General features: G+C 55.1%; 1 protein-coding gene across 1 annotated transcript; it reads right to left on the bottom strand.

Moving 5' to 3' along the window:
• Positions 1-931: 931 nt before the first annotated feature.
• On the bottom strand, positions 932-14,437 carry CSRNP1 (cysteine and serine rich nuclear protein 1). The gene is made up of 5 exons (XM_027522921.1): positions 14,258-14,437; positions 7,621-7,868; positions 3,999-4,258; positions 3,199-3,513; positions 932-3,102 (listed from the first exon to the last, which is right to left on the bottom strand). The coding sequence occupies exons 2-5, from the start codon at positions 7,829-7,831 to the stop codon at positions 2,122-2,124; spliced, it is 1,767 nt and encodes a 588-aa protein (XP_027378722.1). The 5' UTR covers positions 7,832-7,868; positions 14,258-14,437; the 3' UTR covers positions 932-2,121.
• Between the last annotated feature and the right edge of the window lie 3,208 nt (positions 14,438-17,645).

Raw genomic sequence — 17,645 nt, 5'->3', positions numbered from 1 at the left:
TGAACAAGCTTGTGAGGTGAGTAACGTTATTATTTAGACAGTTTGGGAGACATCCAGGCACACAGACAGGAAGTAATTTGCATAAGTCACCTCACTAGTTAGTGTAACAGCAGGGTTTCAAACCCCGGCATTCAGGGTCCATACTCTTAACTGTAAACCATAGAGAGGAAATAGGGGGAGCCCAACACAGGCCAGAGGCAGAGGATGAGAGCAAGAAAAAGGAAACCAAGTCAGGCCTCTTTGGTGCCCCCTCCTAGCGCTTATGTTGTTCAGTCGCTAAGTCGTGTCCACCTCTCTGTGGCCCCATGGACTGCAGCACGCCAGGCTCCTCTGTCCAGCACTTGTATAAATCATCATTATTCCTAGAGCTGAGGTCAGCCTTGCTCCTCCAGCCCCCAGACTGGGGCTCCTTGGGGCAGGGCGCAGCCTGCTCGTCTGGCCTTTGGCCCGGGCTCCCAGGGACAGGTCAGACAGGTCTGGCTGGTGCAGATGAACGTTTTGCAGCTTCCGGTGCTCAAGCCCCTGGGGACCTCTGCCACTCAGTCCTACACAGGGCCTGCGCCGGCCACATCCCACTGCCCGCCCTCACCTCGAGGGGATGACTTCACCCTCAGGGCCTGGGCACAGCCCGGTGTGGGTGTGTCTGTCCCAAGCAGACAGCCCGGTCCCAAAAGACTGCTCTGCTGCTGCTCCCCACCACCACCCAGGTGACCCCTCAGACGGGTTCATCTGCCTGGCCAGCCTCTTCTAGCTGGCTTTCCATCTCTGAGTTGACTGGCTGGCCTGGAAAGAGGGCCTGTGTCCCCCATATCTATCCCCGATGCAGCCTCCATGTCCATACTGCCCTGCAGGGCCTGTCTCCCCGTCCCTCTCCCACCTCACCACCTCCTGTGTACCTGTGCTCCAAGCTCCACAAATGCAGACCACGCTGTTAAAAATAGAGCCTCTTTATTGGTACCTATAAGCTCAGGTACAAGGTGTTCCCACAAGCTCGCAGGCTGGCAAGGCCTGCTGGGCAGGAGGGCAGGCCCAGAGCCTGGGCTTCTTGGCACAGACACAGAGGAAAAATGAATAAATTATAGTTCTAATACTCAGAGACAATACAGAAATTATGATACAAAATCCAACATCAGCAAACAAAGGGCAGGAAAGCCATAAGGAGCCCCCTTCGCCCCTGGCCAACTGGCCTTAGGGTGCGGGCAGGTGGACCAGGCTGGGGTGCAGTGCCCGGAAAGCCCTGAGTGGTCCAGGGCCTACTGTGGGCCCTGAGGCAGCCCCTTAACCCTCTCTGGGCCTCCTGCTTCCCCCTCCTACATTTACAGCCTTGGAATAAAAGCTGCGGCCTTTGCGGGGGTAGAGGGAGAGATGGGCAGAGGACAGGAAGGAGAGGGGATGTGTGGAGCAGAAGAGGGTTTTGGTCACGGTTGGTCAGCCCGGCCCGGCCCGGCCCCGCCCAGCCCCTGCCCCTACTCGCTCAGCCATCCAGAGCAGGGCTGCTGCACGTTAGACAGAGGGTGGAAACCCATGCCTGGTCTACACCGAAGCCCCAGCAAGGGCAGGGTTGCAGGACTATCAGGCAAAGGGACTTTGCGGGTGGCGGAGAGGGTCCTGTGCCCCACCCCCGACACCAGCATTGCTCGCCAGCCACCTAGTCTCCAAATAAATTATGGGAAATAAATTATAGTCTTCACAGTCCAGAGGATCCAGTCACCCATGAGTCTAGGGCTCAGGGTGGCAGAAGAAACCGTAAGAGGTGGCTGATGTCAGCCTCAGGTGGCTGTCTTCGGGCTTAGGAACATCATACAAGATGGACAAGGAGTCTGCAAAGCTCCAGGGAAGCCACACTTCTTCTCACTCCTGGCATGTGCCATGGATGTAGAAGAGAAGGTGTGGGCATAGGGGGGCCGGGCAACGGAAAGGGGAAGCGCCCCCCTCTCCCCACTTCAGCATAGAAAGTTACAAAAATAAATAAATCAATCCAGAGTGTTGCATGAAAATTAGTAGGAGTGCCCACATGGGAGCCAGCCAACGGGGGACCATTACATACAGACCTTGGGGAGCCCCCAAATTACAACAAAGCAGCAACAGGGTTCTTGGGGCCAGGAAAAGGCACCCTAACCCTCACACAGGCACAGGTTCCACCAGCGACGCCGGGGTGGTGTCCTCAAACAACTGGCCATCCACAAAGGGAGCCAGGGCCTCGGCAGCGGGCTCAGTCAAGCCCATGATGGACTCCAGGAAGCAAGTGCTGGTATCCGCAGGGGGAGAGAAGGCAGGCAAGGTGAAGTGGGGCACCTCGAGGTGGTCCAGGCTATCAGACACCTTCCGGGAGGTGTAGTGGGGCCCCAGACTGTAGTCTGGCAGGGCCTGGAGCAGCTCGAAGGAGTCGCAGGAGGACAAGCTGAGGTCCACTGAGCTGCTCTGGCCGGCGTCCGTGCTGGCTGGCACCAAGGGGCCAGGGAAGCTGCCCTCGCCCAAGCCTTCAAGGCCGCTATTGAGGAAGCAGCTGGCATCCAGGTTGGCATTTTCATCCAGGATGCCTGACGTGAGGCTGGAACTGGAATAGCTGTGGGTCCAGCTGGCCAGGCCAGTGAGGTCACCAGTACCAAAGATGTCAGCTGGGTGGAAGCAGCTGAGATTGTCCAGGCCGCCCACACCCCCATCCTCCTCCTCTTCCTCGTGTCCACCTAGTTCAGAGTCACTGAAGCTCAGGATACGAGCCAGGCCATCATCATCCACGCCAGGCTGGAAGCCAGGGCCGGGCAGGGCCAGGCGGGCAGGGCCATCCAGGGCCTCGCTGGTGCCTGAGGCTGTGGACGAATCGGTCATGTCGCTGCTGCAGCTGTTGTCTCCCAGTTCGCTGCTCACAGGGGGCTTGGCTAGGGGGAACGCAGAGGCCAAGACCTGCTCGCCGGGGCTGGGAGTGCCACCCTGGGCTGGGGCCTCCAGCTCCCCAAGGCTCTCGGCCCCCTGCTCCAGCTGCAGGCGGGTGAGTGTGTGAATGAAATGGGTCTGAACTCGAGCCTGATTAAATTCCACACGGCCCTTCGGATTCTCACAGCCCTCCCTGCAGCAACCACAGGGGAACGCTGTGTGATCCATCTGTAAAGCAAAATAGAGGTTCCAGTGAAGATCCGGTGGAGCCCGGAGAAGTCCCCGACCCAGGCTTGCCTTCCCAGCCCCGCCGAGCCCCAGTACCTGGCACTTGATGCCCGCCAGGCTGCAGCTGCAGGTCTCGGGATCACAGACTCTGTCGCAGCGACAGCCACAGTCCTCCCGGGACTGGCGCAGGGCCTGCAGCTCTCGCTTCTCCTCTCGGTCGATCCTCCGCACACCAGAGGCCCGCAGCAGAGCCCGTCGCTTCCGGGCCGGGAAGGGCTGGAGGAAGGTCATTTCCTCCAGCCGGCCGCCTGCCACGGCCAGCGCCAAGTCCTCCTCCACAGAGGCGTCATCGATGGCGTCCACAGTGAGCGGCAGGCCGGCCTCCGTCTTGGGCACCCCAGTCTCCGAAAGCTGTGTCCAGGGAATGAGGAGGGACATGAGAGGCTGACATGACCCCAGAGCTTCGGTCACTTAATAAATGCCCCCGAGTATTTATTCTGGGCTGGGCATTGTGGATGCCGTAGTGAATGGGACAGCCAAGAACACGCCCTCAGGGCATTCAGAAAGACGGTTCCTATTTGCCTTATTCCCCACTTCATGGACAAACCCCTTCCCCGAGACACACAGATACACTGACGCCCCTATGGCCCATCTACTCCCCCTCCCCAGTAAGGTCAGGCAGATTGAGGTACCACGCCCACTGGCCCTGCAATAGGAGCCCTTCTATACCCATCTGCCTAGAGAAAATCTGCAGCAGACTCTCATCAAATCAGTCAGCCCCATGGGCCTCCCAAATACAGAAGAAGCAATATGGCAACCACCATGACCCTTATCCCCCCCAAGGCTAGGACTTTAGAGCAGCCCGAGGGCAAAGGCCACGGAGAGGGTCTCCCCACCTTCCATCTCAGCGCCTCCAGCTTCTCCTCCTTCAAGCGTAGGCGCAGCTTCTCTTGCCGTGCCCGGGCTTGCTCCTGGGTAAACTCAGCCAGGGAGAAGCGGCGGCAGGCACTGTGGCGGGAGGCCATTCCCAGGGTGCAGCCGCCACGGCTGGGCACGCTGGTGAAGCCCTGGCACCGCGGGAAGTAGAAGACGGTGATGCCATCAAAGGCTACTCGGCCTCGGCGCTTCCGGGGAGCCCGCTTCAGAATGGACAGGGCTAGAAGACAGGCAGGGGAGGGGCAGACGTTAGTTCTCCATGAAGCAGGGCCTAACCCCCGGGAAGTGATGCTGAACCATCTCTGCTCACAACCCTCCCACCCCACCCAGAAGAGAAATGGATCTGAGTTTAGGCCAGCCTGGCTGACACTGGTGCTGGTGAGAGTCCAACATCACCCTGTGTCGACACTGGCTCATTGTTATTTAGGAGTCCAAATGAGAGCATGTGTTAAGATTAAACGTCTTTCCCGTCTTTAGAAGCCATTTACAGGTCCCCTTCGTTGTTTTCTAAAGTTCTTTTCTTGGGGGTGTGGGGGTTGCTGTGCTGCAAGGCATGCAGGATCTTAGTCCCAGACAGGGACTGAACGTGTGCCCCTGCAGTGGGAGCTCAGTTTTTACCACTGGACCACCACCGAAGTCCCTCTATAGTTCTTAAAGTACTGATTTGTAGGAGCTTTGTATATATGTTAGACATTAATCACCGTGAACTGTGAACTTCCTGATGTTCAAGCTGGTTTTAGAAAAGGCAGAGGAACCAGAGATCAAATTGCCAACATCCGCTGGATCATGGAAAAAGCAAGAGAGTTCCAGAAAAACATCTATTTCTGCTTTATTGACTATGCCAAAGCCTTTGACTGTGTGGATCACAATAAACTATGGGAAATTCTGAAAGAGATGGGAATACCAGACCACCTGATCTGCCTCTTGAGAAATCTGTATGCAGGTCAGGAAGCAACAGTTAGAACTGGACATGGAACAACAGACTGGTTCCAAATAGGAAAAGGAGTACGTCAAGGCTGTATACTGTCACCCTACTTATTTAACTCATATGCAGAGTACATCATGAGAAACACTGGACTGGAAGAAGCATAAGCTGGAATCAAGATTGCTGGGAGAAATATCAATAACCTCAGATATGCAGATGACACCACCCTTATGGCAGAAAGTGAAGAGGAACTAAAAAGCCTCTTGATGAAAGTGAAAGAAGAGAGTGAAAAAGTTGGCTTAAAGCTCAACATTCAAGAAAACGAAGATCATGGCATCCGGTCCCATCACTTCATGGGAAATAGACGGGGAAACAGTGGAAGACTTTATTTTTTGGGGCTCCAAAATCACTGCAGATGGTGATTGCAGCCATGAAATTAAAAGACGCTTACTCCTTGGAAGGAAAGTTATGACCAATCTAGATAGCATATTCAAAAGCAGAGACATTACTTTGCCAACAAAGGTCCGTCTAGTCAAGGCTATGGTTTTTCCTGTGGTCATGTATGGATGTTAAGAGTTGGACTGTGAAGAAGGCTGAGCGCCGAAGAATTGATGCTTTTGAACTGTGGTGTTGGAGAAGACTCTTGAGAGTCCCTTGGACTGCAAGGAGATCCAACCAGTCCATTCTGAAGGAGATCAGCCCTGGGATTTCTTTGGAAGGAATGATGCTAAAGCTGAAACTCCAGTACTTTGGCCACCTCATACGAAGAGTTGACTCACTGGAAAAGACTCTGATGCTGGGAGGGATTGCGGGCAGGAGGAGAAGGGGATGGCAGAGGATGAGATGGCTGGATGGCATCACTGACTCGGACGTGAGTCTGAGTGAACTCCGGGAGTTGGTGATGGACAGGGAGGCCTGGCGTGCTGCGATTCATGGGGTCGCAAAGAGTCAGACAGGACTGAGCGACTGAACTGAACTGAACTGAACCAGTCTAACCTATCTGTACAAATATTTTAGTTATTTTTGCTTGTGGGGTTTTACAAAATAATTTCTATGGTTTATGAAATCAAAAGTATATTAAGCTTTTCCCTTATCACTTCTGCATTTTGCAACAAGCTCAGAAAGGTCTACTACTGTTTATAAGTTATTAATATGTCAGTTAGTAAGCAATGTATAGGCATATTCGATACATATATTTGTATACTACTGATTTTATTAGTTTGAACCATAAGAAGTTACCATCAAACCTTGGCGATGCTGTATATTTAGACTTAAATATTAATTTTGTACCCAGCTATCTGAGGGAATTTCCTCCTAATAGGTTTTCTATATACCTGTTCTTGAATTTATCATGTAGTCGACCACCTGCAAATCATGGCCTTTTGCCTGTTCTAATCTAGTGTATTTAATTCTCATTTTCTTTACTAACTGAATTGGCTAGCACTTCCTGAATGATGTTAACAAACAGTGGTGACAGACAGTGCCCCCAGCTGGTTCCTGACTTAGTGGGGCTGTTTCCATTGTTTCCTCGTCAATCCTAATACATGGTTTTGGGTTGAAACATGTATTTTTTATCATTTAGGGCAGAATTTACTTATTCTTATCATACTAAGGGTTTTTTCTAGAAGGAATATTGTTGTTGTAGTTGTTGTTCAGTCACTAAGCCGTGTCCAGCTCTTTGAGACTCCATGGACTGCAATACGCCAAGCTTCCCTGTCCTTCTCTATCTCCTGGAGTTTGCTCAAATTCATGTCCACTGACTCAGTGATGCTATCTAACCATCTCATCCTCTGCTATCCTCTTCTCCTTTTGCCAGAAGGAATATTACATGTTATCAAACAGCAGCTCTCATATTTTTCCTCCTCTGACACAGTCATTTGGTAAATTTATATGATTAGATTTTACAGTATTAAAGCATCTTGTATTTCTACAGTAAACCCATAGTACTTGAGTCAGTTAATGTACTATTAGACTGTATCTGCTAAAAACTATACTTTTTCACGTATAGTGTACAGCTCTGCATACAGTCCATAAATAGACATATCTGTGGTGTTAAGACATCACGGTGGGGTCATCAGAGAAGAAATGTCTCCATGTGCTCCCTGGTGTTGAGGGGGTGCAGTAATGAAAAATAAGGTGGAGAAACACTCTAGGGCCTCTTTGTCAGTTTGAAATCAGAATCATGTAAACTTAAAAAACTAACTGGGGAAAAAACCTTCTCACTGCATTCAAGCAAAGCCAAACAGCATTTTGCCAGGTGAGGGACCGGCCTGACAGGCCCCGCAGCACAGAAGCATGGGGTGTGGGACTTGGGCAGGGCAGCTGCTAGAGGACAGGGAGCCAGTTGGGAGAAACGAAACTGGAACTGAGGGGCAGAGCTGGGCGGGAAGGCCCTGGGGCCACCAAGGAGCCCTGCCCTGAACGTGATGACTCCAAGCTGGAGAGTCCCAAGGTCAAAGGTGAATGCCGCTGGAGCCGGCATTCCCGAGTGACCTCTGTAGGACAGGAAGTGGATGAGCTGGGGAGCAGGCAGGGAAGCTGAAGCCGGGGGGCACACAACCTCCAGAGGCCGGGACGACTTCATCAGGGCCGCCCCCAATTTCATCTTGAGGAAGGAGAGAGGGGTGCGATGGGGTACCCAGGGCAGAGAGACTCACGAGTGAAACTTCGGGGGCCACAGAAGTCACCGTCAGGCAAGGGCAGCTGATCCCAAGGGCTCTCCTCATCCGAGTCCCAGGCCGGGGAAACCGAGGAGCTGGGGGAGCAGGAAGGGGAGTGGTGGCCCGAGGAGGACAAGGAGGAGGACGAGCAGAGCGAGGACGAGTCCTCATCCAGCTGGTCAAACTTCCGCTTCAGCAGCCCGGTCATGGTGGCGAGGGTGCTCTGGGGCCTGGGCACAGCCAGCCTGGAATGAGAACGGGAGAGCTCTAGGTGCAGGCCTGAGGGCAGGAGGTGGGCACCCAGGCCCAGTCATCGCTTCTCCCACCACCCCCCCAAGGATGCCCAGGACTCCAGGAGGCTGCCTTGCACTGGATGGAGCCCTGAGGTTCAAACCCTCACCCTGGCGCTTGCAGACTTGCACCAACGAAGTTTTCCCCTTTACTACCTACTGTAACCCACCTACACACACACATACACCAGACCAACAGATGGGCCGACAGACCTCAGCCTGGCCTCGCTCATTCCCCCGCAGGAATCCCGGGGGCTGACTCACTGGCTGGGTGATTCACACGGCTGCATCTGTGTGCCTTTGTGTGTGTGAGGCCGGGTGCATGCCGACAGCCTGCACAGCCCTCGTACAGTGGCTGCTTCCCCCTCCTCCCTCCCAGCACACCCACAGACACGCCGCCCTGCACACACTGGTGACAGGCCCTCACTCAGGGCCAGGCTGACCAGGGCACTCCAGGGAACAGGCTGGCTTGGACACCACCCCTGATTTCCAACACACAACTTTCCCGTGATGGAGCTGCTCAGACTTTCCCTTAGAAACCCCCGCCCACAGGAGAAGTCCCCTACCTCCAGGCCTGACTGTGGGACCAGAGCCACCTGGGCTTCGTGGCTCTTTAATATCTCCTGTTTGATCTTCAAAATTCACCTTCTTCTTGCCTTCCACTCCAATTTCTAACCCTGTTTGAATTAACTTTCAAAGGAAAGTATACTCTGCCCTTAAAAAACAAAAACCCTCTTGGAGTGCAACTGACCAGCCACGCTGAGGTTCCATGCTCCTCCTGTCTGCAGTCGGGTGACCTGGAGCACCCCAGGACACACCGCTGGCTGTGTCTCCCCTTTAAGGGTCTCAGCCCTCCTCAGTAGAGCAACCAGAGATTCTCACAGCCTGGCTGGCCTCACATGAGGGAAGGGGACTTGGGGTTTCTCCTGACAGCCTCTTCCACTGTTCGAGAATCCCCAAAGGACTTGGTCCTTAGGGCTGAGCCCAGATACCCAGTGAGCACTCAGGGCTGGGCCCCAGGAGGCCACCAGGAGGAAGGGGAAACGGCAGCGCAGAGGCCCCAGTGCTGGGAGCCCCTCCCCCACCGCAGCACAGGAAACGACAGCGAACAGGAAAAGCCAACCAGAAGGCTGGCAATCTCCCCTGCTCAGGTGTCCTTTCGAAACACCCCTTGGCCTAGCCTCCCACGAAGTCCCTGGATCCCAGACTTAGGCAGTGTGCTGTCAAACCAACTTACTGGGTAAAATTCATCCCAGGGACAGCCTCTCCTCACAGGCACCAGAGCAGCAAGAGAAGCTCCGCGACTTGCCAACCCTCCAACAATGCTGAGCCCAGGGGAAGAGGACGCACAGGTGTTTCCGGGGGCTTCTCAGCAGATAGTTTCTCAGGCCTGGCACCCCCCCACCTCTCCCAGGGTCAAACCACAAACAAAAACAACCCAGCTCTCAGCTGACCTGAAGACTCTCCCAGGAGATGGGGGAACTCATGGCCCAGAGGTAGATGCATGTGTGCACGCGCGCACGCACGCACGCGCGCACACACACACACACACACACACACACACGCACGCTAGCGCACGCGCAGAACCCAGAGGCACCCAGACACAGAAACACACACGACAAACCACACCCAAGGATCTTGTCCTTACCACAATCCCACTGTGAGATCCCATCTCTTCCCCAACTCCAGATGCTGCCTAAAGGGTGCTGAATGTCTTCCTAGTCACACACCTAAGCCAAAGACTCCCTCAAACCAAATGCTCACTTGGTCTCTGCCTGGCCAGCCCTTAGAAACATAAAATTCTGCAGGCCCCATATCGAACCCCTTGTCTCTGTTCCCCACCTCCCCATGCCATCTGTTCCTCTTCCTGTGTTCCCTATCTTAGTAACAGCACTGCCACCCACCCAGTTACTCAAGCCAGAAACCTGCAGTCATCCTCAACTCCTTCCTGTCGCCCTCCATCCACATCCAGTCACCCAGTCCTGTAAGTAGACATTAGCTCATTCAATCCACACAAGGCCAGGCACCGACATGGCAGGTATCACAGAGGCTGCCCAGCAGAGTGTGAAGAGAACCTCGGCTCCAGAACCATACTGCTCACATTTGAACCCTGGAGTGGCTATCAGTTGGCTGGGTGATGTTGGGCAAGTTCCTTAACTTCTCTGGGTTTTCAATTTGTCTTACAACCGAATAGGGTTGGGACGTTTAGTGAATCAATCCATGTCAGGTTCTTAGAACAGTGGTAAATGCTTGCTGAATGTGTCATTCTACACCGAGGGGGAAAAAAAAAAAAACGAGCTCCTGGATACACACGACACAGATGGTTCTCACTGATAGCATGGTGAGTGACAGAAGCCAGAAACAAGATTACATGTGAATGAAGTTGAAGAAAAGGCAAACCCAATCGGTGATGATACAAGTCAGAATCGTGATTACCCAGGGGGTGGAAAAGGGCATGTACTGGAGACAGTCATGAGGGAATTTTCCCAGGGCCGGGAGGGGGTAGTAGTATCTGGAAGTGTTCTGTGTTGTCTGGGTGGCGGTTCCACTAAAACATCTCACTGCACACCTAAGATTCATCTACTGTGTGCATTTTACACACGTCACCTTCAATTCTGAAAGTCTGTTACCCTTACGTCTCTGTCCCACTGATACTGTCCCCGTCTCCTGCCCTCTCCTTGCAGCCACTCTTTACCCTGGAGCTAGAATGATCTTATTAAACCAAGTGTCTGCCCACCATCTCCATGCAGAGAATCATTCCCTAAGGGGTGCCCCCTTAGGATCAAGTCCGCAATTCCAAGAGGCTGAAGTATGCCTAGCCCCCAGATTCATGCAAGACTCTTCCCAACCCCCTCACTTTACACTCCAGCTGAACTTGCAGTTGCCCTAACAGGCATGACCTTCTCACTCCTGGCCTTTGCACAAGTTGGAACCCAGCCTCAATCCCCTTAAGAAGTCATCTCCCAGAGGGCCTCCCTGACACCCTTCCTCCTCCCCACTACATGCCTCTCTGGGCCTCCGTGAACCATGGGATTCCCCCATCAAGGCTCTTATGGCTCCTTCCCGTGACCACCTCACTGCTCATCTCCCTCGTGCAGGGCTGAAGGCCTCTCTGCTAGTCGGCATTGTGCCTGTGCCTGGAATAGTCTGGCACAGAGAAGGCTCCTGAGGACCATCGGAGGTAGGCAGGCTGGCACTGCAGTATACACAGAGGGACGATTTAGGCACATGAGGTTTCTGGGGTCCACTGGTCAGTGTGCCCTCCTCCTGCTCGGGTCACAGTTAGTTGGGGCAGGGATGAGGGCGGACATGCCCATCCCCCAGCCTGCGCCTGAGGGTTTGAGCAAGAATAGCACCCAGGAGGGGGTAGCTCCGAGGGCAGGAAAAGGAAGCTCCTGCTGCCAGCAAGTGCCAACACAGGCATCTCAGGAGGTTCCCCAATAGTAAACAAGTAGAAAGAGTGTTAGGGAAGCCCGTTCAAGCCAGACACCCTGGCTCTGTCTCAGGGATGTCTATAGAACGGGAGCTTAAGGGGAGAGGGTTGTAAACTCCAGGGACGCAGACGGGGACACTGGGGAGCCATAGCCATGACGCACCTCCTAGTGAGGAGCACCTAGCGAAATCTGCAGACCTGGAAATGGGGACACACGTCCTCCCTGACCCGGGGTGGCGGTGAGGAGGAGCCCCTGGATCTTGTGCTCGGGCGCCCCACCTGAGAATCCAAAGGCTGAGAGAGACAGAGGCAGATGAGACCAAAAGACTCAGCCAGAGACAAGGAGAGGCCAAGTCAGAAAAGGAATGAAAGATAGTGGAAGAGTCCAAGAAAAGTGTCAGACAGTGAGTCAGAGGGTGGGGGAGGGGCCCTCCACAGCTACCCAGGAATCAAGATCCCTACCAACCGTGGCACTGTTCCCAGGGTGAGCACAGCCCCCTCCGAGGGTCCTGGAAGAAGGAAAAGCAATTCCCAGGAGCTGGCCCAGACAGAAATACCACACCCCCAAGGAGCCCCGGAGACAGACCCTGAATCAAAGAGAACCAGGCTTCTTCCGGGATCTGCCTGGGCCCTGAGAATCAGGCCCTCCCTGCCGTCACCACTCACAGGAGCTGACAGTCCAGGACTGGGGGGTGGGGGGTGGGGGCGGTGCTTCCCTCCCTCCTCGCCACAATTATCTACACACTCAGGCCACACTGTGTGAACTGAGGGAAGGCCACCTCACCCTGGATACCAAGCAAACAAAGGCTGTTTAAGGGGCGGGAATCCCCAGGCTTCTGAAAAGTCACACCAACTCCTCTTCGACCTCAGCAGTCCCAATGCTCCAGTCCCAAGTCAGAGCTGGTATTGGAAAAGGGGCACCTTCAGCTGCCTCCACCCTCTGTCAGGAATCTGAAGAATGTGTCTTTTAACCTCAGAGCCCCAGGCCTTGGCCAGCTCTCCCCAATACTTGGGGTCACATGACCCCAGGCCCCCAGGAAGTACTTCCTGGGAGAAGGGGAGGACACCTTTGAGCACCTCACACCCCCATGGGTATTGGCTAGAAGAACAGCCACGGCAGCCCAGAGAGGGCAAGCAGAAGGCCCGGTACATCCCCACCCCTCCCAACCCATCCCCCAGGGGGAGGGGACAGTTCCTCAGCCTTGGCCTCCAGGGCCTGGCACTGGGGAGGCAGCGCCAAATGTTTGCTGGCTACACGAGGCAACTGCTCCTGCAGAAGGGGAATTGCACCTGACAGAGACTGCATCCTCCACCTAAGCAAGGCCCCCTTCACTGCCATTCATCCATTCATTCTTTCAACAAATATTTATTGAGTGCCTATGACATGCCAAGCACTGTGTCATGCGCTGGGAATACAGGGAGCAAGACACAGACAATACTGCCCTCCTGGAAGCTTTGAGTTTACTAGGGAATAGAAAAATGAGTTATGAATCCTGTTGAGTGCTGGAATGGAGGCCAGGAAGGGGTACAGCTCGGAGTGAAAACAGGTCTCTCGGAGGAAAAGGTAGGATGGAGTAAAAGTTCCAGAGAGAGGGGGGCATAGGAACCCTGAGGGACTTTAGGAGCAAGAGGCAAAGAGATGGAGGGGAAGGGGCTACCTGGGAGGGGACTTTGGGAGCCAGGGCTGACAGGGCAGACTTTAGCCTAAGGGCACAGGAAGCCACTGAAGGGTTGAAGTAGGGAGTGACAATAGCAGATTTGCATTTTAAAAAGACGGCTCAGCACGGGACAGGAGGGGGTGGGACAGGAGGGGGTGGGACAGGAGGGGGTGGGACAGGAGGGGGTGGATAGGAGGGGGTGGACAGGAGGGGGTGTGACGGGTTGGACGGAGCTGCCAGAGGTGGGTTAGAGATGACAAGCCAAAGGCTTAGGAGAAAGGGGAATGGAACCTGGTGACTTCTGGAGGTGGGGACAAAAAAGGCAGTGATGTTGAGGATTTGGGGTAAGGGATGAGTTCTGCTTGAGAGGGCTGTGAGACATCTGAGTGGAGGTGTCGGGTGGGCAGGGGAGCCAGGGAAGGACCCTCTGTGTCAGGAGTGTGGGCTGTGTGTGTGACGCGCTGGGGAGCCGGAGTGACTAAGTGTGTGACGGCTGCCGTGGTGTGGGCATCTCAACAGTGTCCTGCCATTGGAAGGGGCCCCGGGGAGGGGAAACTGAGGACCGGGAGGAAGCAGGTGCTGGGGAGGGAGACTTGAGTGGGAGAAGCCTACGTGTGCCCGAGGGTGCCCGCGGCTAGCTGCGCCCGTGACTCACAGCGGTGGCCTCTGCGTGTGACGGTGACTGACGAACAGGTGAGCGTACGACACAATCCCTCCTCCTCCCCCTCCCCGCCTGCCGGGGTCCGTGACTCACGGAGCCTCATTCCTCGATCATCCCTCCAACTCCCTCCCTGACGGGCGCCGGGCACTCGCCGCAGCCCTGGCACCCGCCCCCGGGGGGAGCCCGAGGAGGAAGGCGACAAATGTCACCTGCTCCGGCCACGCGAGGAACTTCTGAAAAGTTCTCAGGCAACTGGGTCAAAAGGGAACTCACCCGCGGACGCGCGCCCGCCGCCACCCCGCCACCCGCGCGCAACCCCGGCTCGGCCGCCACCCGCCCGGCGGACGGGGCGCCGGGACCTCCTGGGGTCCCGGCGACGGGGCGGGGGGAGGGCAGCAGAAAACCTGCGACTGTCGTCTCCCGGGCTCCGGACTCCGGCCGCGGCGCGCCGTCCGGGACCGGGCTGTCCCCGCGCCGGTGCCCTCTCAAAGTGGCGAGGGAGAAACGTCAGGGGCTGGGGGGCAGTGCCCTCCATGCGGGACGCCCCCTCCCCAAAGTCCTGTCCCACCGGCCCGGAGCCCCCGGTACTGACCTGAGGTCCGGACGCTGGGCAAGGGCAACGCCGCGACCCACGTCCCGGTCGGGAACGCCCCCTGCGCCGCGACCCCGCGCTCGCTCGCTCTCTCGCTAGCTCCCTCGGAGGGCAGCACTCGGCCCAGCTGCCCCTCGCTCTGCGCGTCCGGCAGCGGCGGCGGCGGCGGGAGACTGGCTGAGCCCGGCCCCGCCCGCCGCTCCGCCCTCCTCGTCAGTGGAAAACTCCGGGACTCACGGCGCTGACGCACGCCGGGCCTCCCGCCCGCCGCCCCGCCCCGCCCCTCCCCGCCCCGCCTCAGAGGCCCCGCCCCTCCCCGCTCCAGCCCGAGCCGGCGCAGCGGTCGCCTGCCTCCCTGCGGACTCTGACCCTGAGCCGGCGCCGCGGACGCTCTCGGCCCCCAGCCCCCTCCGCTGCCCTCCTCCTCTCCGGCGAAGGTTCCGAGAGTCGCCGACGCTCCCCGCCGGCGGAGCAGGATCGGGAAGGTCCATACCTTTCCCTACGGCCCCCGTTTACAGATCGGTAGACTGAGGCCCAGAATGGCGCGCAGCGTCTGTCAGGCCACCGGGCGGTGGCATAGCCCAGGGCCCTTACACGCCCTGACCCCAACCTCGCCCGAGGCAGTTGACTGTAATCCCGTCAAAAGTTCCTTCCTCACCCTCCTTCCTACCACCTCCCCCTACCCCAGCTCCCCGCAGATCCGCCTGAAAAGTATAATCTGGAGAAGAACCAGAGGTGGGTGAGGTGGGTGAGCAGGTCATCCTTGGTCCTGACCTTCACCTCTGCTCAGGAGCCAGAGACTCTGCAGAAGCCCTGAGCTAGGGGTTTCTGGAACCAGCCTACACTATCCCCACCGCTACCAGATCCCTTTCTTGGAAAAAAAAAAACAACTCTAGTTTCTTCTGAGCCAGACCCTGGCCACTTAAAATGGCCCACTGCCTGCTCTGCTCCCGCCAAGGCCTTTCCTGACTTGGGGCCAACTCTCGCAGTATTACTGCACCGGGGAAAGTGTGTGCATGCCCGAGCAGCAAGTTCTGGGCCAGAAGGCCACCCGCTGTGGTCAGCCCCTACACACCACGCGTGCCCTGAGCGTCTCTCCCCTCGCACCTTTGCTGCAGGTGTTGTTCTCGCCTGGAACGCCTTCCGGCCCTCTTGCTGCTTACCAGAATCCCATCTCCTTTAATGTCTCTCAGCTCGAACTGCCTCCTCCAGGGAGCCTTCTGTGGGAGCCTGACCCTCCCCCTCCCAGTCCGGCTCCCGCTGCATTCTGGGTTCTTCTCTGACTGTCCTAGATGAATGTTGTCTGGGACTAGCCCAGCCCTCAGGATTCCTTTCTACCTAACTGCAGGTGGGGGGTGGGGGTGACCTGTGCTGGCTGCATGGCATCTGAGGTAGAGATGATGGTAGGACCCCTGTAGCCACAGATGTGAATATAGAGGGGGTCAGGAAGGGTCTGCCTGCCCTTTACCTTGCCAAGAAAGAATGGAGTTTGGGGGAGGCTGGGGTCCCTGTTCTTCTTGGATGCCTCAATGTGCCTACCTGGGGGGCTTGCAGGGAGAAATGTCTGGATGGCTGGAGCCCACCCTCCATTGACTTCCCAGCGCCTTCTGGATGAAGTCTTAACTCTGCGGGGCCTACAAAGCTGGAATAAGCAGGCCTTTGCCCCACCTTTGCAGCCTCACCTCTTTCTCTTCAAACTCCCACCCCCCACTCCCTTCCCTGCGCCTCCATTTTCATGTCTTTGACGTGTGTCAGTCTGTCTTTTTATTTGTAACATCGGTACAACCGCACAGTAGTTTTAATTTACACACGCGGTGTTCTGTTCTATACCTTCTTAAGTTTGTTCTGCCCTTACCTCTGCACTCCCAACCCACGCCCTTGATAACCGCACTCCAGCCCTGATTGCCAGCAGTCAGTTCTTGGGGTGTGTCCTGCTCATCCTGATTTAAACTTCCAAAGATGCTAATCTCCAGCCTGGTTTGCACCCACTTAGATATATGGCTTCTTTATGCATTTCCATGTGAGTTGTCTGTGAGCATTGAGAGGGCAGGGACCATACCTGACTATCCTTTCTGCTTGTACTCCTTAAGAACAAAAAAGGTATTGAATAGATTGTCTATGGGGTAAATGTCTATCAAGAGCTGGGGCTCAAGGAGAGGTCAAGGCTGGAAGTGGGGAGTCTCGGTGTGGCTGAGACAGCCCTGGAAGGAGTTGAAAAGCTACAGAGCTGAGTGTCCTTTGCTGGAGGTGACTCAGCCCTTAGGGCTACTAGGCGTGTGGCCACCCACCCACTCCCACCCCCCTCAAATATTTAGCTGCACTGTCTCCTATGTCTGCTAGGTTGTAGACCTTGCTGGTCCCAAGGAATCGTTTCTTCCAGTTCTCCTTTCCTGTGTGTGTCTGTCTCTCTCTCTCTCCCAAGTCTTCCAGTTTGTAAAGTGGGGGCATTAGACCTGAGAACGCCATCACCTTCAACATTCCTTGAGTTAATTTCTAGAAGATGTTGCCTGCTGATCAGGTAACTGGGCAGGGTTGAGCCCTAGAGTTAATGAGGGTCTCTGGCTGTCTCAGTTTGCATCTGCTGAGCTGTTTATGAGGGAAACCAGATAGAACAGAGACCAGGGCAGGGGGTTGGCAAGGGCTGGAGTCAGGGCTTAGAGCAGGGAGCCCAATGGTCGATAGGATTTGGGAGGCAGGAAGAGAAGGGAAAAATAAGGGAAAATATAGAATGAATCAAATAAGTGATGTGTTTTCCCTAGAAAAGCATCTCCCTGTCCTGGGATGGGCTCACCAGATGTTCCCCAGATGTTTGCTGATGATGAGAAACATCTTCCTCTGGGATCACAAGTAAGTTCTTCCTGTTGGTAGGGAAATGAAGGGTCTGTTCCAAGGCAAGGAGGGTGGGGTCTGGAGCAGCATCCATTTGTGACTATGGCACATGCATAGGCAGAAACATACCCACACATCCTCAGTGAATTTCTGAATACTTAGGGGAGTCCCACAAGTTTCTCAAACATTCAGCATCCACAGACCACCCAATTTTAGGTAAATAAAAAACCTCATCTTAAATAATATTTTTTTAAATAAAAAATTGATTCATTTCCATCAGAAAGATGAAGATTAAAAGGATAATATTTGGGGGCACTCCCTGTCCCCCTTCTGATGTCTATGTTAGAAGCTTTCTGTGTCCTTTTTCACTGTAATAAAACTTCTGCCACACAAAAGCTCTGCATGATCAAGCCTTGTCCCTGATCCTGAAGCTAAATCTTTGGAGACCACGGATCCAACATCATTCACCATAAGCTATGAACAGCTTTGATAAGTCTTAATAATATTATGAAAGTGTTAGTCGCTCAAAAAAAAAAAGAATTTTTTTAAAAGTATCAAA

The sequence above is a fragment of the Bos indicus x Bos taurus genome, chromosome 22 (assembly GCF_003369695.1).
Source record: "Bos indicus x Bos taurus breed Angus x Brahman F1 hybrid chromosome 22, Bos_hybrid_MaternalHap_v2.0, whole genome shotgun sequence".
In the NCBI taxonomy this organism is placed as follows: Eukaryota; Metazoa; Chordata; class Mammalia; order Artiodactyla; family Bovidae; genus Bos; species Bos indicus x Bos taurus.
Note: the sequence above shows the minus strand (reverse complement) of the source record. Positions and strands in the feature narration are given on the sequence as shown.

What these genes read in the sequence shown, in the direction of transcription:
- CSRNP1 (XM_027522921.1), bottom strand. Translation starts at nt 7,831, where the DNA reads ATGACCGGGCTGCTGAAGCGGAAGTTTGACCAGCTGGATGAGGACTCG. An exon ending in TGGCCCCCGAAGTTTCACTC is followed by an intron (nt 4,259 to 7,620) that starts GTGAGTCTCTCT and finishes CCTGTCTTCTAG; the next exon opens with CCCTGTCCATTCTGAAGCGG. An exon ending in TGGAGGCGCTGAGATGGAAG is followed by an intron (nt 3,514 to 3,998) that starts GTGGGGAGACCC and finishes CCCTGGACACAG; the next exon opens with CTTTCGGAGACTGGGGTGCC.